Below are 24,374 nucleotides of genomic sequence, written 5' to 3'. Positions count from 1 at the left end.
GGTCTAAATATAATGAAAGTGTCGTGCTGTTACTAGTTCATGCCACCAAATACAGCTGATGCTGTAAAAGTTATTTTGGTTGCTTTTAGATGTACAGTTTAGTCTGGCTTAAGTAAGTAACCCTGGGAAGTGCCTAGACTAAGTATACATCAGTGGTTCTCAACCCGTGTGTCACGACACCCTTGGGGGGCTTGACTGTTGAAAAACACAGATACTTACATCATGAATCATAAGAGTAGCAATGACATAATTTTATGGTTGTGGGTTACCACAACATGTGGATCTATATTAAAGGTTTTGGCATTAGGAAAGTTGAGAAACATCGTTGTACATCTTTAGAGCACAATCAAGTTATAGAGCTATAGAGTTATAGAGAAGAGAAATACCTAAAGATATCTCTATCTTGTACACAGTTAGCATTCACTAAATTCCTACTAAAATGATAATCAAAATGATATTTGACATACAGGACTGTCATGAATGAAGTTATGCATGTAGAAACTACAACTGTAAAGTGATTTTCATTAGTTATTACATGTTCTTAATGGAGTTGGCTAGCTTATCAATCAGTCTGTCTCACTGTTAGTTATAAATTGTTAAAAAAGTGCTTTGTCAAGTTAAGCAAACACCAATTTTACTACAAATTAATAGTGAGAAATAAGTTGATAATTAAATCTGACCATTAAGAGTTCAAACCCTAACCAATTTACTAGCCAGTTCCTGGACAAGTGGTCAAAATTAACTTACTCTGTTTTCATACTGATTCATCGTGGTGACTGTCTTTGCCTTGTGGAGATATTGTCTGGCTATGTTTCTTTGCATGGGTCTCTCTTAAATGTTTCAAACCTGTAAGTTGTTGTCATTAATGGTTCCTTCTTTTAAGATTCAGCAGTACCCTAGATGAACAGGAGGCCTCTGACATTACTATTACATTCCCAATGATTTTTGATCATTAAAATGGATCAAAATCCTCCATCCTCAAATAATGAAAGCATGTCAAATGGTATGTGTTTTGTGGATGATATGTTTTTCTTCTTATTGGGGGAAGAGACAACAGGAGGCCCAATAGATGATATAATTCTTTGACAAATAGCTTAGCTGTAATGGAGAACTGTCAGGTAAGATGTGACTCTTCACTAATGGCCTAGAAATGGACCCTTCTTGTACCATTGGCTTACCACATTGAATAAAAGAGGATAGAGACTGCATGCAAAAATAATTTTGATTTATTGTAGTATCACTGAGACCACACAATGTCATTGATAGTGAAATGTGGATGGAAACCTATAGAATCATCTAATTCATTGATGCTATGTCAACCCATTCTGCCAATAATACAGAGTTTAAAATTATATTCAAGATAAAATGACCACATGCTCTTTCACATTTTCTTCTGGCCATCTGCCTAGTAATTCTAAAATATGAAAGTATATGAATTTATTATAAATATAATCTTTGTAAATGAACTATCATTATATATTGATTTTGCCTTTAAGAGCTGGCTGGGAGTTGGAGAACGTCCCATACACTGTTCTATCCCACAAGCATACTCTAAATGCTGGCTTTGTTACTGGAGGTGAAATCTTCAATCTACAATTATGTGGAAAATGTTAGTATGCTAGATGGACACTACATTAAAATATGTGTGAAAGCCATATTTAGTCATCCATCAGTGTGCTGAGAAAAACAAGCCATTCGAAAACTCATTTGAAATTACAGTTAGTGAAATATATATTTTCTTTTAGCACAATGAGATGCAGGTGAAGTGGTGGGGGTGTACAATGATAAGAGCTAGCACATTTTCATTGTAGAAATTTTCTTTCACTGAAGAATTTTACAGAGCAGCATTTTTCATTCTCTTAAAACTGCTCTTCATCTCACTGTTTATTGTTTGGTTTTGCATCATGACTTACAGTTATGATGTTTGTTATTCTACTTTTTCTTTCGACAGTATCAGTTTTATAGAGTTTAATCAGCAACCGAATGCTGGGGAGAAACATGATTAATTTTTGCTGCCATTATCTTATTAAATGTTAGCCAATTACATGTGAACACCGAAAATCTCATCTGCACTGTTTTATAATTTTAAATAAAACAAGCAGTAACATTCAGGTAGGCATGGTTTCCAATGGAATCTTCCATAATTGTTGTTAGTGGACTAAATTAAGTTATCAATCTTGCCTCTTAGGCCACATAACAAGGAGGTATTTTTTAATCTGAAACACAGAGGCAATGCCAATCATTGCTAAAAATAAGCCCTAGTTATTTCTTTATTTCAATAATTCTCAGTTTATTGCTAATTTAATAACACCTTAGAGACAAAAGAAAGATTTATTTATAGGAATTATGTTACCTATAACGTATGGCAAGGGATGAGGAAGCTGACAGGGATAGCTGGATCAATTCTAGAATCTTCCCTTTCATTAAAAATATCATTTCAAAATGTTGGTCGTTTATTTAAGGTAAAGAATTTGAAGTCTTTCTTTTCCCTTTCTAGAGATACTATTATGCGTATATAAGCTAGGGCAAATGATTCAGTTTTATTTTGCTGATATGTGATTAATTTTCCCATTTATTCGAGACCAAACTCAGAGGTTCTTAAAAATCAGTTGTCTAACATTGCATGTGCCCAGTCTGAAATCTAAGAAGAGTAGGTCCTTTGCCAAAGATTATTCTGCTGTTTAATGTTTTATTTTTCTTTATGTTAACTGAGTATTTTGTCTCATGTTTTCTTGAAAAAGAAAAGAAGAAAATATAGCAGCATACAAAAGTGTACCTAGTGTAGTTTTAGTATTTCATATATGATTCTGGGCGTGTGCTACAATAAAACATCAAAATGAAAGTAGCATTGCTAGTTTATATGCATCTGTTACAAACCACAGGTGTGAGAGCCCCAGACAAGCTATTTTTAATAAAATAACATAGTTTTTAAAAAAGATCTCTAATTTCATACCAAAAAAGATTTCTAGTATCTATTCTCAGTTCCTCTACCTATTTCCTGGACTGGGTTTCTCTATTTAGTAGCGTCTCTTACCTTAAGCTGGAGTTCCCATATTTCTAAGGCAAAATAGTCTATTTGCATTTCTAGTCAATTTGTTGCTGAAGATTATCTTTAATCCTAAGTAACTCTTACATAGAATTCAGTTTGATTTCTCACATGCCTTGGTATTGGGGTGATCTAAATATTTCCACTAAGTAATATTTTTAAGCAAATAATTGACATTCCTCTTCCCTGTAAAAATCATTACTGTTTAACATACAGGTAGTTAAATTTCCTTTATTTTTGAAATCAAGCAGTCATCATGTCCTACCTACTTTACACCTTAAATAGTTTTTATCATTCCTCTCATCTGGTATCTTTTCCCTAGTTTCAACATTATCGTGATCTTTAATTTCTAAAGGAATACACAAGATATAATTTATAGACCACATGAAGCTCAAGGAAAAGGAAAACCAGAGTGTGGATGCTTCAGTCCTTCTAGAAGGGGGAACAAAATATTCACAGGAGGAATATGGAGACAAAGTGTGGAGCAGAGACTGGCAGAAAGGCTATCCAGAGACTGTCACATATGGTGATCCATCCCAAATGCAGTCACCAAACCCAGTCACTATTGGGGACGCCAAGAGGTGCTTGCTCACAGGAGCCTGATGTGGCTGTCTCCTGAGAGGCTCTGCCAGAGCATAACAGAGACAAACGCTCGCAGTCAACCATTGAACTGAGAACGGGGTCTCCAATGGAGGAGTTAGAGAAAGGAGTGAGGTAAAGGTATCTTATTAATGGGCAACTATCCCTACACTGTCTACTGCTTTTCAAGTGGTCTTCAGCTACTGCTTGAGAAATTTGAATCTGTATAAATAAAGTTTCTGATTGCTAGTCAGACTGCAAAGGCATCACAGTCTTGGTGTCTGACTCAACCTTCCCCTCGTCTGCTCCGTCCATGCTCTCTGGAACTCATTCACTATAGGGCTGGCCCCTGTCAAAATTTGATGTGAGATTGTCTCTTGTTGGTCTTTAATATGAATTACATATGTTGATTCTAACTCAATAGACTCCCCTATTAAGCTCTTCTTGCATGCATTTCTCATTTTTTTCCACTGATACATGTCTTTGAAATATGATGTCCCTAAATCTGATGTGCATTTGACAGCATTTCCCCCATTTTTCTGTATTTGAAGATACTTTAACACATTTCTTCTTAATAAATACCTAGTGCCTAGCAGTGTATTATAAGTGGCCTCTGAGATGATCTGTGTAATTGTGGTTCCAAATTGGTGCTGCCTTTGACCATAATTTATAGCTCTATCATTTGATTTAGTCACTGTAGTCAAAAATGGCTTTGTATGAGATTTTTCCATTGTGTGCACACAGCATAGAATAGGTTCCAAGTTCTTGGAGAAAGAAGCATCTTTCTAGAGAATAATGGACCATAACAGAAATTTTATATGCTTTAACCAAACATGTATTAGTTTCTAGGTGTAGGTGTGATACAAACATTGGTTTTTCCTTAGACAACAACTTTTTCTGGAAAATAGAGGAATGGTGTCCCACCATACGTAAACTCTTTGAAGAAATTCAATTATAGAGGCCAGTGTGGGAATAATATGGGGATCTAGAAGATAATTTAAGGCTCTGGAGAATTCTGTCCATAAATAACTACACTCAGTAATTCTCTTTGGTGATTATATGTAAGAAGAAGAAAATACCTTAATTGATTTATATATATATATATATATATATATATGGTGTGTGTGTGTGTATGTATGCCACATACCACATATACACATGTACCATATACCACATAGTGTATACACACACACATATATACATATATATATACATATATATATACACACATGTGTTTGTATATATATATATGGAACAGATATTGTATTTATTGATATGTATATAGTATATATATATGCTGTGTATTACAAGCTATGTGTCTTATGCTATATAGGAAACATGAGGGGTTTAGAATATATTATAAGTAATCTTTGTCTTATTTAGTAACTTCAGAATCAATGTCCATATAAACATTTGACTTGGAGCATTTAGGTCCACAGTTGTTTAAAATCAAAAATTGTACAGATTCATTTGACTATAAGATGCTGTATGACTCTATGGCATTACAAGCTCTATGATCACTTGCTTCACTCAGACAAGATTAGCGTTTATCAACATACTCAAGATAAAAGAAATTCAATAATAATTAGTGAAAGATGAGTTGATAATATTGTTAATCATCCCCTCTTCATGTTTTAAGACTCACTTAGGTATATTCACTAAGGAATTGTGTGTGCATATATATGTGTATGTGTGTGTGTGTGTGTGTGTGTGTGTGTGTGTGTGTACACCTGTGTGGTGATGAGGATTGAAGTCAGAGTCTGGTGCACACAACTTCTGACCCACTCTCCTTTTAGCATATTTTATTTTATCCTTAACTAATTTTTCTGCAATCAAAATTTATCATTTTAGAGTTTTAGGTTAATTTACTACATGAAATTAATTTATCTGAAAATAAATAAGAAAAGTTAAGAGAAAAATATTGCCTTTTACCAAAACAGTTAAGGCCAGGAAAATATTTTAAGGGTAGAAGCAATGTTCAACAAAACAATTAATTGGTGTCACTATGTTTTAAAAATATTAATTATACTTCAATTATCTCATTTTCCAACTAGCTAAAAGAGAGTTGAAAGGTGAATGAAACCTTTTGGAACCTATGATTTTAATTAAGTAATAAACCTTAGAGTAAATCACACTAAGACACAAATATCATTGTATTAGTTTTCTTTGCTCATTAATTCCTGGCTGCTTCCTGACCATGCGTTCTCTGAGGTGTTGCATAGGGTGATATAATTAGATATAAATTCACCCTTAGCTTTGCCAAGGACTTAGACACATTATTTCAGTGTATTTTTCTGTTCAGTCTCTGGAAGAGCTGACAGTTTTGCACAGTGATTTGCTACATGTCTAATTAAAGAAGGCATGACTCCTAGCTCTTGTGTCCGAATTGCACGTAATTCCTGGTTGAGTTGTCTGATGTGTCTTAAGAGTTTAAGGTTTACCCTGATGGATAATGATGTGTTAAGCATACTGTTTGGAATATGAATTGAATGAACCCTGAATATTTTAGAGATTAACAAGATTTAATGTTTGTTCCCTCAGAGGTGTGGAGTATATATGTACACATGGGATATGGCCAATGTTCTGATTTTATATTTTCGGTGCTCAGGACAGGCTCCTGTGTCTTCTCGGTGGATCTATGGACAAATTTCTTCAACATAAACTTCAGGGCATTCCAAGTGACCCTTGGAATAATTTCCAGCTCTTCTAAACGTCCCTGTGTTTTTCCCATTAGCAAAAAAAGACATCCAAAATATGTATGGCTTAATGAGTGTTTTGCCCCCTTCCACACCGTTTCTTGTATATCAGGGGATTTTTAACACCACACTATTCTGGCTGTGTATATAAAGGTATGCCTGAAGGAAATTACTGTTTGAATTAGTAGACTGACTAAACCCTACCCCTTGTGGATGGTAGGAAATACTGAAGGATAACTTTCCAAAGAAAACTCAAAATTAAGCAGAGACTATCTGCCTGACTGCTTGATCTGAGGTTTTCATCTTTTGTACGTTGTCTGCAACTGGTAATTCTAGTGCTTCAAGTTCTGGGTCCTCGTTCATAGATGAGGTTAGAGAGTTTCACCAATCTGGAGGTTTCTCAGCTTCTTGAATACATATACCAATATTGTTACATTACATAATACGATATCTCTCTCTCTCTCTCTCTCTCTCTCTCTCTCTCTCTCTCTCTCTCTCTCTGTGTGTGTGTGTGTGTGTGTGAGTCTTTCACTTTAAAGAAAAACTTGAGTAATAGATGTTGATTTACTGAAATGCTAGACATTCATGGAAGATACAAGCATATCAATAACCTAGATTATTTCAATTGCTGCTCAGCGAACGTTCTTTGGATCTGCCTTTATTCATATTAAACTCAACTTATGTCATGCTGAACTCATGTTATTTCAAGCTCAACATAAGGGAACATTATCTTTACGAGCATGTACTTCAGTGAGAATTAGTGCTATTCGATTTCTAGGTTGAGTGATGACTTTGAGGTTTTCTGAATATTACATCTAGGTAAGATTCATGTATTTAGGGAAGAATGGTATGCTGCTTCGCAGACTGACATAAGAAAACGTCAGTTATCATCTAGCTCCTAGGCATCTACAACCTTTTCCAAGACATACATGAATAGCTATTATAAATCGTCTGTGCATAAATACATTGAGTTGCTACTATTCCTTTCCCATGGCTACCAGAACTTGAAACTGAAGCTAAAGCCAAGAAGTGATAAAAGGAAGGAAAGCAAGTCTTAGAAATTGGTACTCCGCATTGAGGTACACTTTTCACTAGTATCATAAGGTTTTGTTCTGTAAACTTATTCTAGTCATGTCTAATCAAATCAGAGTAGTTATCGGCTCCCAATGAGTTTATTTGATGAATGAACTGCCTCGGTTTTAGCTACTTGAAATCTACTCTTATTTATTTAGAGTATGAAGGAAGACTACATGCTAAGTACAGATTCCATGCGCTAGTATGCATCTGCTCAATGTCCAGTTTGCCCTAGCTTGTGCTGTAAAGAACATGTTTATATTGTACTTAATTTATATATATATATATATATATATATATGTAAATAAATTTATATATATACACACACATGCACACACACAGACACACACATACACACACACACACACACACACACACACACATATTTGGTTTGTTTGCGATTTATAAAGTGTCTCATGTGATACTGGGACTGCTTCATTTTGAATGAGAAGAGACTCCATAAGTGTCAATATAAAACTAGAATTTAAAGTGTGTAGACAACTTCTTTCAAAGTAGGTACTGTATAATAAGTGTCAATTGGATATATTAAAAATGTATTTTACAGTCTTTTGTAAGCTTGGCTGAAAACCTCCTAAGATCTCCTGAAAAGAGCTTCCAATCCATAATTTTTATAAGGTTGTTTTAAAGGAAAGGATCTTACCCAATAGTCCAATATGGTAAATGATTTAGACTTGAGATAGCTCTCCAAGACAGCCTATGAGTAGTAGGGATATTTTCCACCTTTCCTTCTCTTAGGCAAGGTTATCACCTTTCTTAAGTAGGACTCCTTGTTGATGTAACATTTGTCAGGATACATTGGTATTCTCTGTTGTTTGCCTTCTAAAATGTTAGTGAGTGGATCGCACCAAAATAATGCAAGTCAAATGTATATTTTCCCAATGCTTTCAGCGAGTGGACATTTGTATACAGGTTGTGATTCAGTACAATTTTACTGTGTTTGACATTGTTTTTGCACTGTTTGGAACTCAATATAGTCTATAAAATGACTTGCTTTTTATATCCCCATTCTTACATTTTTTGGTAGATAAATGGACATAGTCTGTTGTAGCCAATGATCATCGTGTTTCTCTTCTTGAGCCTAGACTTTTTTTCCAGACACTTTAGCAAATTTCCAGTCCTCCTATTTGCGGCTTATAACATACTTTTTTGAATCAGTAACTACCTAAGTTAAAATGACTTAATGTAATATATTGTGTCATATAAATCACAAACAGAACTAACAATTTACCGAACACTTGCCAGTGAAACTGGAGCCTCCAGTCTTGTGCATGATCTCAGCAACAGTCTCCCTGGATGTGGCTGTGAAGCCCTACCACTTACCACACTCCTCTCTCATTGTCTTGCCTTCCAGAGAAGAAATGCTAATCTTGAGTGCTTGGCTCCCTTGTTCACATCTCTAGTTCTACCTGCTGACTCTGAGTCACTCATTCTCCGTTCTCTCAGCTCTATTCCTCTTAGGGGTGATGGATGATCTGTTCATCTGCCAGAAGCCTCTGAAATGTGGAGACACCTCACCGTTCTTTCTCATAACCCTAGTGATGAGAGTTACTTGAGTTATGGACAAAGATGTGTAAGTATGGGGACCTGAGTTCAAGACCCCAGCACCACTATGAAACTGCCAGATGTAGCTAGCCATGTCATCAGTGACTGGCTCTGGGAGACAGGGAAAGACAGATCCCAGGAGCTTGCTTGCAATGCTTTTTTTAGCCTAGCAGGAAAAGGTGACCTATTAGTTCAGTGTTGGATCTCCTCTCAGAGGCAAGAGGCAGAAAGCATTAGAGGAAGCCTCCTGAATTCTGCACTTACCTTGATGCCTGTGTATGTGAACTTGCACATTCACATACCTCTCTCTCTCTCTCTCTCTCTCTCTCTCTCTCTCTCTCTCTCTCTCTCAACTACACACACACACACACACACACACACACACACACACACCCCTAGCTCACGTATGAGTAATCAATAGCGAGAGAGAAAACGGTAGCATTGTACTACCTACTAAATTGAACAACTAACTAAATTAGTAAGGAAATATTGACACCTATAGCTTGATTTTCATAATAATCGCTCACTATTAATGAATGATAGGAACTGTTATCTTCCTGGATGTACCCTTGTGAGGAATACTGGTTTAGATTCTAATACAGTTACAAGCCTCGTTTTCCAGATTGCGGGGTTTTCCATTATATGGTACAGCAATAGGTTTAGTATATAAAACAGAATGCACAGGGGCATGGTGACACCAGAAAGGAGACTGATATCATCAATAAGTTCAGAAGTGAGACATGACGAGCTACAGCTCATAGCACACAGCGCATTGTTGTTGTCTGCTTCTAGAGCAGCACTTTTGCTAAGTGGAGACTTCCTTGAGCACTTGCGGTTCTGATAGAATTTTTCAGCTACTGCATAGGAATTTAAAAGAGCAATTGAGATTGTTAAGAGGACCCAGCCAAAGCCCATAGTGTTGGGGCTCGATAGTTCAGTGTTTAGGCTGCCTCTATTGAGGACCCGAGTTCAGTTCCCACATAGTGACTCACAACTGTCTGTATGGGGTTGGGCATTGTATAATGGCCTCCACGACACCAGCCATGTAACAGACCTTTCAGGGTGAACACCCATACACAAATAGTAAATAGGAAAGTTAAGGAAGCAAAGTCTGCAATATTACAGTGCGTATGTTCGAGATGAATTGTAGTTCCCAAAGACGGATATTGTATCTACTAGAGAGAATCCAATTTGTCCAATTTAAAAGTAAGATAGACCAGTTTAAATAAATGTTGGTTATTGTCCACATTGTTTAAGTAGTCAGCCCTAAAACATGTAACTATTAAAAAACACTACATGGACTCAGCAAGTTTTAGGTTGTATTTATATACTCATCATTATAATGATACTATGTTTAATTAACAGAATTCGATGGGAAAAATAACTTGTGTATTAAGTAAGGCCTAGCTGCGGTTGAAGAGACCTCATTCTTGCCTTTAAGACATTTCTAATTTTTGGCATTAAAATACAAAGCACATCTGATTCCTTCTTGCAGTTATGTTAATGCAGCTAAAGAGAACCTGACACCGGTCAGTACCCATCATGAGCAGAAAACACTAGGAGTGGCCCGGGCTGAGTTCCTTTTACCCGTGTGTGGTTCTACTTCCTCCCCATTCAGTGTCCTATCCTGGATTCCCTTCTAAAATGCACAATCTGATTGACTTGTGGCCCAGAACCTCAGTATCCTCCATACCTTTATTTTTATTTTATTAATTTATTTTTACTGCTTACTTTAATTGCTTATATTTCAAATGTTGCCCCCTTCCTGGTTTCCTCTCTGCAAACCCCCTATTCCATTCCCCTTCCCCCTGCCTCTATGAGGGTGCTCCCACACCCACCCATGCACTCCTGCATCACCACCCTGGCATTCCCCTACATAAAGCCTCCACAAGACCAAGAACCTCCCCTCCCATTGATGTCATATAAGGCCATCCTCTGCTACATCTGCAGCTGGAGCCATGGATCCCTCCATGTGTACTCATTGGTTGGTGGTTTAGTCCCTGGGAGCTCTGGAGGGTTTGGTTGGTTGATATTGTTCTTCCTGTGGGTTGCAAAGCCCTTCAGCTCCTCCATACCTCTCAACTCACAGACACTGCTGCAGTTAGCTTTTAGTTGCTGGTGTTGGAAGTTTTCCCAGGAAATCCCCAGATATTTTTCCGCTTGATTAACCAGATGATGTTGTCACTGTTCTTTAAGCATGGCAGTTAGGAGCAGAACCTGGGGAGAAGGTTTCTTTCCCTGATATAAGAATCAGAGTAAAGTTTAGATGTCACTAAAAAGGTTAGAAAAAAAACCTGGCATCCGTTATGTTGCGTTAACTCTTATTTCAAAAGATAGATCATTTTAATATAAAGGCTGCAGTCATGTGTCATTGGAAAACAATCTTATGATAGCAAAGTTATTAGAGGTTTAATTAGAATGGAAAAAAGCCTCGAGACTTCATCATTTTGACCAATACCATCTACAGACAGTAATTTCAGGAAGAAATCTCCAGTGTCTGCACAAAAGTTGCAAAATCAGGGAAGATTCTTGTCTTGAAGAGCAGTGAGGAAAAGAAGAGAGTAGAGCTGGTTGACTGGGTCAAGAGAGCCAAGTCAGTACTGGCTTGCAAAGTTTCAACCTCATAGATTTTCCTGTTCTAAAGAAGTATACAAAAATTTGGAACTTCACATGAAATATTTTAATTCTCTAAAACAGTGGTACTCAATCTATGGTTTATAAATATTGAAAAATACACATTTCTGGCAATCATAGGAACTCCCATCTATGAATGTATTTTTGTTGCTCCTTGATATCTGTAACTTTGCTCCTGAGTGGTATCTTAGTTCCCAAGACCACTGGAAAAATATATTTTCAAATGGCCATGACCCACAGGTTCAGAACCACTGCTCTAAAATGTCTAGACATTTTAAAACATTGTATATGCCCAACAAAGCATGTTTGGAAGAGTTGGTCCAAAGTTCTACTTTTATTCTCACAGCTGTTTCTCCTGTGTTACTGTTTCATGCCATCAAATGCCCCAGTTGGGGAGGGATAACTGACTAGTATATTAGTAACCCGTGGTTCACTGGAGAAGAGAGACAGGGTGGTACATTCTGACAGAAGAGGAGATAAAGCAAGCAGTAAAAATCTCATTAGAATCTGTGTTGTCAAAGTTCACCCTTCAGGTTTGTTTAAGTCTAGGAGGAAAACAGAAACAATGGACTGAACAGGGGGAGCAGGAACTCTTAAGGATGTAAAGCCCATAGAATTGCAAGTTGTCGGCCAGCTTATCTTGTTAAAGCAGGCTCAGAAGACAATGGCACAGAGAGGGAATTCTGGGGAAATGATGAGCATAGAATATAGAATTGTAGACGATTGAAGCTTTCAAATTTTTTGAAAAACCATTATATGGCATTCATGTAAAATGTAAGAAAAGACATACCGCCTTTTTTTTTTTAGTCCTTAGCATATAGAAGGGAAGTATTTTGCTAGAATGTTCTCTTGTAAGAGCTTTTATTTTACATTGTTAATGTTATCTAAAATTCCTATCAATATAAACCTTCATTCCAGAGCTATATATATGTATACATATGTATATGCACATATTCGTATGTGTATATGTAAATATGTATACATGTGTGTATGCATGTATGTGTGTATGTGTGTATGCATGTATATATGCATATATGCATGTATGCATGTATAAATGTATGTGTATATGTATACATGTATGTATATGTATGTATATTTCTATATGTTAATATGTATATATGCATACATGTATGTGTGTATATGCATGTGTGTGTACATGTGTGTATGTATACATGTATATATGTGTATATGTATATATAAAGTTATACACATACACATATACTTACACATACAGGAAGTTTTGTATTTCTATTACAAATTGATCTCTTAGTAGGCATCCTGGTTTTGTTTGGGACATGCTCTCCTTCCATGCCACTTCACCCTCTATTACTCCTGCTACACAGAGAGAGTGGGGGGAGGAAGAGAGAGACTGAGACTCTCTGTCTTTTTCTGCCAGGTCTTGTCTGGGAACACTTATCGATACTCCCTTTTAAACAAAACACATCAATCTGATGAAAAGCGGAGAAATATCTCCTACTCCTTCCCATAAGAAGGCTCATATGAAAGCATCAATTATGATATATAACCACTGAAAGTGGATTTAATTATATTGTGATCTTTTATGGCTGCTTAGTTCTTTTGATCTGAATGTCATAATAAAAGGGAAAATACTTTCTTCTATTTTTATATTAGTTACAACTCTTTTAAAAATGTAAAAATATCAATTTAAGCAAGTCAGTGAATTAAGCAACATGGTAAGGCTACATTTATATCATAAAGTTTATCATACCTTCTTGTATACTAAGCTATCTATTTCCAGAGGTGGGTCACCACTGTTCCACTTTCTGGTTTGTCAACTTGAAAGTTCATAAAACACAGTAACTGTGAACCTGGGAGTTCACTGTAAGTGTATGTAGCACAGGTAATACACATGCACTACTTTTATAATATAATAGAACAGGATATCAAATGAAGGCTTTGAACAATGTTTATAATAGGAGGAACATATGTGACAATTAACAGTACACCAAAATTAAAATAAGCTCATGGGCTTTGCTTTGTTTATTTTGTTTCCTTTTTTGCCTTCCTTCCTTTCTTTTTCTGAGAATCTTGATGAATGGACTGTCTCAAATTTTTTTTTTGGTTCTTTTTTTCGGAGCTGGGGACCGAACCCAGGGCCTTGCGCTTCCTAGGCAAGCGCTCTACCACTGAGCTAAATCCCCAACCCGACTGTCTCAAATTTAAGTAAAAAATTTCAGTAAACAATTTTAAGGAGGAAATAAATGTGCTCGGTTATCCATTCATCAAACAGCTCTCTGTCTGCTTCCCTCTGTTTCCCTTAACTTCTCCATCTCCTGTCCTCTCTGATGTGTGTGTGCGCGCACATGTGTTTGTGAGTGTGCGAGTGCATATGTGTGTGTGCGCACACACATGTGTTTGTGTGTATGTGTGTGCCTGTGCGTGTACATATGCATATGTGTGTGCATGCATGTGTGTATGCATGCATGCATGCATGCGCACGTGCACGCACGTGTGTGTGTGTGTGTGTGTGTGTGTGTGTGTGTTTGTATGTGTGTTATATTTAAAGGTCCTTTTAGTACTGGTTCCTTGCCTTGCATCCCAAATGTAACAATGAATTTTATTGTCTGTCAGAATTAATTTGGATTTTTAATCCCCTGAAAAGTTTATAATCATCTAAATCTTGGAGAACCTAGAGAGGTTTATTATAGATGATAAACTGTCTACTTTGCTGACTTTATATGACCAATATCCTTCTACTTCTCTCCACTCCCACTACTATCATCTGCATCCAAACCACCAAAATTTCTCCCTTAGATTATATTGATAGCTTCCTATTTCCCTGCTTCCACTCAGTCTAGTTTCTGTTCAGCCAAAGTGAGCTTTATAAAAACATATTAAATGTAAGCTGACACATGTTTTCGATTTGCTGACAGAGCATATGTAGAATACAAAAAGAAAGCAGTCGACGAGGACACCAAGACTGTAGCTCAACTGGTTGGAAGGATAGAGATGCCAAGAAAGGAGACGAAGAAGAGTGTAGGACCCGATTTAACAGATATAAGCATTAGCACCCCAAAGTTGGAAATAAATACTATTTGAGAATGTTTTCAGAGATCAAGCAGGTATCTCGAATGAATATTTGAATCTAGAATTGCAAAAAAAATTTCCACAATATATTTACTAATGACAGGATCAGTGATGCCTAAAAACCATTTAAAGGCATTTCAGTTGACACATTCTCTAAGCCATTGTTTCTCAACCTTCCTAATGCTGGGACCCTTTATTGCAGTCCCTCATGTTGTGGTGACCTCCAACTGTAAATTAATTTTGTTGCTACTTCATAACTGTCATTTTGCTACTTTTATGAATTGTATAATAAATATTTGATATGCAGGATATCTACTCTGCATCCCTGTGATGGGGTTTTTGAACCCTAAAGGTGCCATGGTGCATAGGTTGACAAATGGTGGTCTAAGGAAAAGTACAAATTGAAAACAGCCAACCATCAGACTGAGCCCAGGGACCCCAATGGAGAAGTCAGGGGAAAGACTGAAGGAGCTGAAGGGGATTGCAGCCTCATAGGAAGAACAACAGTATCAACTAACCAGATCTCCCAGAGTTCTCAGAGACTAAATCACCAACCAGAGAGTATACATGGAGGGATCCATGGCTCCGAATATATAGCAGAGGATGGCCTTATCTGGCATCAGTGGGAAGGGAGGCCCTTGGCCTTGTGGAGGCTCGATGCCCCAGCCTATGGGGATGCTAGAGTGGTGATGTGGGATTGGGTAAGTAGTTGGAGAAGCACCCTCATGGATGCAAAGGGGAGAGGGGATGGACTAGGGGGTTTGTGGAGGAGTAACCAGGAAGGGGGATATCCTTTGAAATGTAAACAAATACAATTATTAATATAAATAAATAAAATAGACATTTAGGCAGTTGTCCAATAGATCAGAAGTATTTGAGGTAGCAGAAGTGGAGTGGAAGGGCTGATACGGAATGGAGACTGCAGCCAGGAAAGTAGGAAGACTATGTAGAGATCGTCATCCTTTAAACCACCTGAAGGGAGGATTAGGGGATTCTAAGGCAGATCTGGAAATCCATGTGGAAAATAAAAACTGGCCAATGATAAGTCACTATTATTTGTAAAAAGAAAGTTAGCTAAAGATAGGCTCATGAAGTGCGGTGGGTACATCATGACAGACATGGGAAGTCTGATGTGGTTGCTTGTTTGGTGGGGGAGGGTGTAATGTTCATTTTGAAGAGGAAAGATTGCCAATCATCATAAAATGATACTTTTAATGTTAAGAAGTAGGAGTTTAAAGAGCCTTTTCAAAATATACAACTCATTCACTAGTTGCCAGTAACCTATTGTGTAACCAACTCAATTTTTATTCATAATAATCATTTTTCTTCTCTTTACCCTAATGTTTCTTCTGATGTCTAATAATAGGACAGTCCCTTGGCTACTCTTTTGATATCTTGACCATCTTTTGATACCCTCACCCCTGAACCTAGAAGATAGACCTCAGTAGAGGAAACAATCTTCCTTTCATTCGGTATCTTCTCAATTAAAATCCCATTAAAGTTTCCACACAAATGGAGCTGGTGTCAGCTGCTCTGTTTATTTATGAGGGGCATTCTTGGCGTCTTTATCTTTATCATTATTCTCTCTGTAACTCTACACTCACAACTTCATCTTCGCGAGGACAGAAAACGAGGCAATTTCAGGACACAGAGGAGATTTAGCACAAAGAATATCAGCAGGAAAAAGTTCACGTAAGGCAGATGTGGAAAGTACAGCTCAACGGGAGTCTGCTCATTCTAACTCCTCACATTGGCACCAACTTGGCTACATAGGACTTCTCTAAGATTCTCTAATTATTATTATTATTATTATTATTATTATTATTATTATTATTATTTACATTATGCTCTTATGGCACACCTTAAATTGAGTCTGCATTTTGACTTCTTTTCTAAATCAGTTTCAATTGTGATGCATAAACCCCCAGAGAAGAGGTTCCCCTCTTTTGGTTAATGATTAGAAATCTGGGTTCCTAGCAGGACTGGTGCCAGATGTTCAGTCTACTGGACTTAGGCTTAGCATCAATGTTATTTCATGGAGAATCTGTTGTGCCTTTTCCTATTTCCCTTATATAGTTTATCTTCATGAGAGCTGGCACTTATGATCTCCAATGATGTTTATACTATCCTGATGCTTTAATTTAAGGGAGACCCATTCCAGGTATAAAAGAGATATGAAAGGGATAATACTCAGAACACAAGTCAAGGATGAATTTATTCTCACCTTTCCTGTCCTCTATGACTAAGACAACATGTACTACCTGTGCTGTCCAGACATCTTTGAGGGCTCTTAAAATATTTCACACACTCCACAGAGCTATTTCTCTGTGTTAAAAATGCTATACTAATCTCCAGCAACCTGGTACTAACTGGAATCTGAAATTTTAGACTTAAGATGAAGACATTATTACAATTTATAGCTGTTGCTTTGGGAAGAAACCACAACACATAACACTTTTTATTTGTTACTATTGTAAACAAGGTAAAAATGATTTTCTTTTCCATGGCTTTGTATCATTGGCAATTTAGTTTGTTTAAAAGAAACTCCCCTCAGATTTTATACTACTACTTTAACTAGTTGTATATTTGAGAGGAAGATCTGTACATTTTAAAAAGACTATTAAAATACAACCCCAACTTTAAAGATACTAAAAACAAAAAGCAAGCCAAACAAACAAACAAAATCCACATGAGCTTATGGATTCATTCAAATATAGGGTGTTTAATTTTCCCTTTTCATATTTGTTTCAAATGTTCTTATATTTCAGTAAGCCTCATTTTAATATTAACTTCTGGGTAGATAAAACAGATTCCTGGTGGAAATTATGCCACCTGCCTTCTTTCTCTGTGAAAACATTGGAACACAGGTGTAGATGGGAACAGATGATGGAAGTCTGCAACATCAGACTTGGATTCAGGTGGATCTGCCGCAGAGAGGGCCTGGATACCCATAAGAAAAGAATTAAGACTAATAAAAGCAGGCGTGAAATGAAAGACATTAGATACAAGAAACAGAGCCATGCAAGGAATGAGAAGTGGAGAGAGAGAGAGAGAGAGAGAGAGAGAGGCAAACAGACAGACAGACAGCAGACAGACAGAGACAGAGAGACATACAGGGAGAGAGACAGGGAGAGAGAGACAGAGACAGAGACCAAGAGAACCGTAGAGAGGAAACATCAAGCAAGGTTCTGTTCCAGTAATTTTTCTAGTTAGCTCCAATTCTGTGCTATGGCTTTTCTAAATTCAGAAGACTGTTCTTAGAACAGGGAGACCTTTGAACCATTATTACAAACTCTTCTGTGAGGTAAATGCTCTCAACAGAGTTTATAATCAGTGCGATCCATGTAAGAAGCCAAGCCTGGCTTTTCTGGCTGAATGACACACCAAAACAGTATCTAGAAAACACCTACAGATTGTTCAAAGCCCGAGTAAGCCTTGTAACCGGAGTCAGAATCACCAGTTCCATGACATGTTAGTTCTGAGAGTTAGACCAGTTTTTGATATTTGTGTTGAAAGAGAATGGGACAAAAACATGACCCCATGAGAACAATCCTGGAAGGATTCAAATGAGTGCCTGCTACAGAGGAAATCGGTGGTAGTACTAGAAATATAGCAACTACTTTTACTCGCTAGAATTGAAACAACCAAACTTTACATAACCTTGAGGAAAACAAATGATTCCTAGATTTTAGATGTTTATCTGCTTAGTGGCCGCCTTCTCTTATGTCTCCCTAGTTGCCTATTTTTAACATCTTGACCAGTTCATGGCCTATCCCCGTCTTCCTTCACTTTCACATAGGCTTCCAGACTCCATTATCTCTCTCCTCTTTAATGGAGCAGTCTTGACTGCCAATCACAGACCAGCTCATTGACATCTGAATTGAAATCTTTAAGTTCTCTGTCTTTCCAGATAGCAGTCTGCCTATCGGCTCTGGCTCTGCCTGATTGACATATTTGTTCACACGGCTCTACAGAATAGCTCTTGCTGAAGGGACTTAGTTCTTTTCTAAGAACTCTAAGACACGGTTTTCTACCTCATAGGACTATGGAATCTTTGGTGATGAAAAATTTACCAGTATATTTGGCACAAGTGTGATACTGTGAAATTAAGCAGGATCAAGAAAATATTAACTGAGACACGTCTTCCTTCTCACATTTACCTCTGTGTCACATACAGAAATAAAGTATTCTTATGCAGAAGCTATAGACTTGTGGCTAGCTGTCGGTTTTAGAATGTTTTCTCATCTCATTACTTGAGAACATAGCGGACTATTGTTTGGAAGTAACAGTCAAAAGCTACATATTCGTCAGCACGATGTTCCAAACCAATTTATATTCAAAGTTGCCTGTTTCCACATAGACTTCTAATTACATATTGGATAATAAACATAAATATTAAAAAGACTATATTGTAAATGGAGTATAAAGCCAAGAACATATGTCTCAACAAAGTATTGGAACTGACATATGGTTTATGACTTCATGTGGGCTAAATACATTGTGATTCACGGAAGTGTTTGGAAGCTTTTTACATGAAATGGTTTCCAAATGGGCATCATCTACCAAAATGGATCCAAATACATTATTCGTTAGATGCAAAGAAACAAAGGTACTAAGATTTAGGGCTATATAATACAATTATAAAAAAAAATATGTACACCCGCGGATCCCGGCCCGCAGCAGCTCTCTGCTCCCAGACCCGGTGAGAGAGAGACCCAACCGCCTGGTCAGGTGGGCACTCCTGAGGCTGCAGAGCGGAAGAGACCACCAACACTGCTCACCCCTGCCCACATCCCTGGCCCAAGAGGCAACTGTATAAGGCCTCTGGGCTCCTGTGGGGGAGCGGCAGGACCCCTGCGCCTGAGACACTGCCTGACCCTGAAGGAAACAGACCGGATAAACAGTTCTCTGCACCCAAATCCTGTGGGAGGGAGAGCTAAACCTTCAGAGAGGCAGACAAGCCTGGGAAACCAGAAGAGACTGCTCCCTGCACACACATCTCGGACGCCAGAGGAAAAAGCCAAAGACCATCTGGAACCCTGGTGCACTGAAGCTCCCGGAAGGGGCGGCACAGGTCTTCCTGGTTGCTGCCGCTGCAGAGAGCCCCTGGGCAGCACCCCACGAGCGAACCTGAGCCTCGGGACCACAGGTAAGACCAAATTTTCTGCTGCAAGAAAGCTGCCTGGTGAACTCAAGACACAGGCCCACAGGAACAGCTGAAGACCTGTAGAGAGGAAAAACTACACGCCCGAAAGCAGAACACTCTGTCCCCAGAACTGACTGAAAGAGAGGAAAACAGGTCTACAGCACTCCTGACACACAGGCTTATAGGACAGTCTAGCCACTGTCAGAAATAGCAGAACAAAGTAACACTAGAGATAATCTGATGGCGAGAGGCAAGCGCAGGAACCCAAGCAACAGAAACCAAGACTACATGCCATCATCGGAGCCCAATTCTCCCACCAAAACAAACATGGAATATCCAAACACACCAGAAAAGCAAGATCTAGTTTCAAAATCATATTTGATCATGATGCTGGAGGACTTCAAGAAAGACATGAACACACTTAGGGAAACACAGGAAAACATTAATAAACAAGTAGAAGCCTATAGAGAGGAATCGCAAAAATCCCTGAAAGAATTCCAGGAAAACACAATCAAACAGTTGAAGGAATTAAAAATGGAAATAGAAGCAATCAAGAAAGAACACATGGAAACAACCCTGGATATAGAAAACCAAAAGAAGAGACAAGGAGCTGTAGATACAAGCTTCACCAACAGAATACAAGAGATGGAAGAGAGAATCTCAGGAGCAGAAGATTCCATAGAAATCATTGACTCAACTGTCAAAGATAATGTAAAGCGGAAAAAGCTACTGGTCCAAAACATACAGGAAATCCAGGACTCAATGAGAAGATCAAACCTAAGGATAATAGGTATAGAAGACAGTGAAGACTCCCAGCTCAAAGGACCAGTAAATATCTTCAACAAAATCATAGAAGAAAACTTCCCTAACCTAAAAAAAGAGATACCCATAGACATACAAGAAGCCTACAGAACTCCAAATAGATTGGACCAGAAAAGAAACACCTCCCGTCACATAATTGTCAAAACACCAAACGCACAAAATAAAGAAAGAATATTAAAAGCAGTAAGGGAAAAAGGTCAAGTAACATATAAAGGGAGACCTATCAGAATCACACCAGACTTCTCGCCAGAAACTATGAAGGCCAGAAGATCCTGGACTGATGTTATACAGACCGTAAGAGAACACAAATGCCAGCCCAGGTTACTGTATCCAGCAAAACTCTCAATTAACATTGATGGAGAAACCAAGATATTCCATGACAAAACCAAATTTACACAATATCTTTCTACAAATCCAGCACTACAAAGGATAATAAATGGTAAAGCCCAACATAAGGAGGCAAGCTATACCCTAGAAGAAGCAAGAAACTAATCGTCTTGGCAACAAAACAAAGAGAATGAAAGCACACAAACATAACCTCACATCCAAATATGAATATAACGGGAAGCAATAATCACTATTCCTTAATATCTCTCAATATCAATGGCCTCAACTCCCCAATAAAAAGACATAGATTAACAAACTGGATACGCAACGAGGACCCTGCATTCTGCTGCCTACAGGAAACACACCTCAGAGACAAAGACAGACACTACCTCAGAGTGAAAGGCTGGAAAACAACTTTCCAAGCAAATGGTCAGAAGAAGCAAGCTGGAGTAGCCATTCTAGTATCAAATAAAATCAATTTTCAATTAAAAGTCATCAAAAAAGATAAGGAAGGACACTTCATATTCATCAAAGGAAAAATCAACCAAGATGAACTCTCAATCCTAAATATCTATGCCCCAAATACAAGGGCACCTACATACGTAAAAGAAACCTTATTAAAGCTCAAAACACACATTGCACCTCACACAATAATAGTGGGAGATTTCAACACCCCACTCTCATCAATGGACAGATCATGGAAACAGAAATTAAACAGTGATGTCGACAGACTAAGAGAAGTCATGAGCCAAATGGACTTAACGGATATTTATAGAGCATTCTATCCTAAAGCAAAAGGATATACCTTCTTCTCAGCTCCTCATGGTACTCTCTCCAAAATTGACCATATAATTGGTCAAAAAACGGGCCTCAACAGGTACAGAAAGATAGAAATAATCCCATGCGTGCTATCGGACCACCACGGCCTAAAACTGGTCTTCAATAACAATAAGGGAAGAATGCCCACATATACGTGGAAATTGAACAATGCTCTACTCAATGATAACCTGGTCAAGGAAGAAATAAAGAAAGAAATTAAAAACTTTTTAGAATTTAATGAAAATGAAGATACAACATACTCAAACTTATGGGACACAATGAAAGCTGTGCTAAGAGGAAAACTCATAGCGCTGAGTGCCTGCAGAAAGAAACAGGAAAGAGCATATGTCAGCAGCTTGACAGCACACCTAAAAGCTCTAGAACAAAAAGAAGCAAATACACCCAGGAGGAGTAGAAGGCAGGAAATAATCAAACTCAGAGCTGAAATCAACCAAGTAGAAACAAAAAGGAACATAGAAAGAATCAACAGAACCAAAAGTTGGTTCTTTGAGAAAATCAACAAGATAGATAAACCCTTAGCCAGACTAACGAGAGGACACAGAGAGTGTGTCCAAATTAACAAAATCAGAAATGAAAAGGGAGACATAACTACAGATTCGGAGGAAATTCAAAAAATCATCAGATCTTACTATAAAAACCTATATTCAACAAAATTTGAAAATCTTCAGGAAATGGACAATTTCCTAGACAGATACCAGGTATCGAAGTTAAATCAGGAACAGATAAACCAGTTAAACAACCCCATAACTCCTAAGGAAATAGAAGCAGTCATTAAAGGTCTCCCAACCAAAAAGAGCCCAGGTCCAGATGGGTTTAGTGCAGAATTCTATCAAACCTTCATAGAAGACCTCATACCAATATTATCCAAACTATTCCACAAAATTGAAACAGATGGAGCCCTACCGAATTCCTTCTACGAAGCCACAATTACTCTTATACCTAAACCACACAAAGACACAATGAAGAAAGAGAACTTCAGACCAATTTCCCTTATGAATATCGACGCAAAAATACTCAATAAAATTCTGGCAAACCGAATTCAAGAGCACATCAAAACAATCATCCACCATGATTAAGTAGGCTTCATCCCAGGCATGCAGGGATGGTTTAATATACGGAAAACCATCAACGTGATCCATTATATAAACTAACTGAAAGAACAGAACCACATGATCATTTCATTAGATGCTGAGAAAGCATTTGACAAAATTCAACACCCCTTCATGATAAAAGTCCTGGAAAGAATAGGAATTCAAGGCCCATACCTAAACATAGTAAAAGCCATATACAGCAAACCAGTTGCTAACATTAAACTAAATGGAGAGAAACTTGAAGCAATCCCACTAAAATCAGGGACTAGACAAGGCTGCCCACTCTCTCCCTACTTATTCAATATAGTTCTTGAAGTTCTAGCCAGAGCAATCAGACAACAAAAGGAGATCAAAGGGATACAGATCGGAAAAGAAGAGGTCAAAATATCACTATTTGCAGATGACATGATAGTGTATTTAAGTGATCCCAAAAGTTCCACCAGAGAACTACTAAAGCTGATAAACAACTTCAGCAAAGTGGCTGGGTATAAAATTAACTCAAATAAATCAGTTGCCTTCCTCTATACAAAAGAGAAACAAGCCGAGAAAGAAATTAGGGAAACGACACCCTTCATAATAGACCCAAATAATATAAAGTACCTTGGTGTGACTTTAACCAAGCAAGTAAAAGATCTGTACAATAAGAACTTCAAGACACTGAGGAAAGAAATTGAAGAAGACCTCAGAAGATGGAAAGATCTCCCATGCTCATGGATTGGCAGGATTAATATAGTAAAAATGGCCATTTTACCAAAAGCAATCTACAGATTCAATGCAATCCCCATCAAAATACCAATCCAATTCTTCAAAGAGTTAGACAGAACAATTTGCAAATTCATCTGGAATAACAAAAAACCCAGGATAGCTAAAGCTATCCTCAACAATAAAAGGACTTCAGGGGGAATCACTATCCCTGAACTCAAGCAGTATTACAGAGCAATAGTGATAAAAACTGCATGGTATTGGTACAGAGACAGACAGATAGACCAATGGAATAGAACTGAAGACCCAGAAATGAACCCACACACCTATGGTCACTTGATTTTTGACAAAGGAGCCAAAACCATCCAAGGGAAAAAAGATAGCATTTTCAGCAAATGGTGCTGGTTCAACTGGAGGGCAACATGTAGAAGAATGCAGATCGATCCATGCTTATCACCCTGTACAAAGCTTAAGTCCAAGTGGATCAAGGACCTCCACATCAAACCAGACACACTCAAACTAATAGAAGAAAAACTAGGGAAGCATCTGGAACACATGGGCACTGGAAAAAATTTCCTGAACAAAACACCAATGGCTTATGCTCTAAGATCAAGAATCGACAAATGGGATCTCATAAAACTGCAAAGCTTCTGTAAGGCAAAGGACACTGTGGTTAGGACAAAACGGCAACCAACAGATTGGGAAAAGATCTTTACCAATCCTACAACAGATAGAGGCCTTATATCCAAAATATACAAAGAACTCAAGAAGTTAGACCGCAGGGAAACAAATAATCCTATTAAAAA

The 24,374-nt window shown here is 37.7% G+C and overlaps 1 protein-coding gene across 12 annotated transcripts in view; it reads left to right on the top strand.

Annotated features, from left to right (window-relative positions):
- Positions 1-24,374, top strand: part of Nav3 (neuron navigator 3) — a 788,263-nt gene that overhangs the window by 495,704 nt on the left and 268,185 nt on the right. Inside the window, exon 1 of one of the 12 annotated variants that reach the window (XM_039079116.2) lies at positions 8,900-8,986. The exons of the other annotated variants lie outside the window; for them this stretch is intronic. Coding sequence (XP_038935044.1) covers positions 8,915-8,986 — 72 coding nt within the window. The 5' untranslated portion in view covers positions 8,900-8,914. Of the gene's footprint in view, positions 1-8,899; positions 8,987-24,374 lie in introns of those variants that run through there. 12 annotated transcript variants of the gene reach the window in all.

This window comes from Rattus norvegicus, chromosome 7, assembly GCF_036323735.1.
Source record: "Rattus norvegicus strain BN/NHsdMcwi chromosome 7, GRCr8, whole genome shotgun sequence".
Taxonomy (NCBI): domain Eukaryota; kingdom Metazoa; phylum Chordata; class Mammalia; order Rodentia; family Muridae; genus Rattus; species Rattus norvegicus.
The sequence above is the reverse complement of the archived record's forward strand: the minus strand, read 5'-3'. Positions and strand labels throughout refer to the sequence as shown.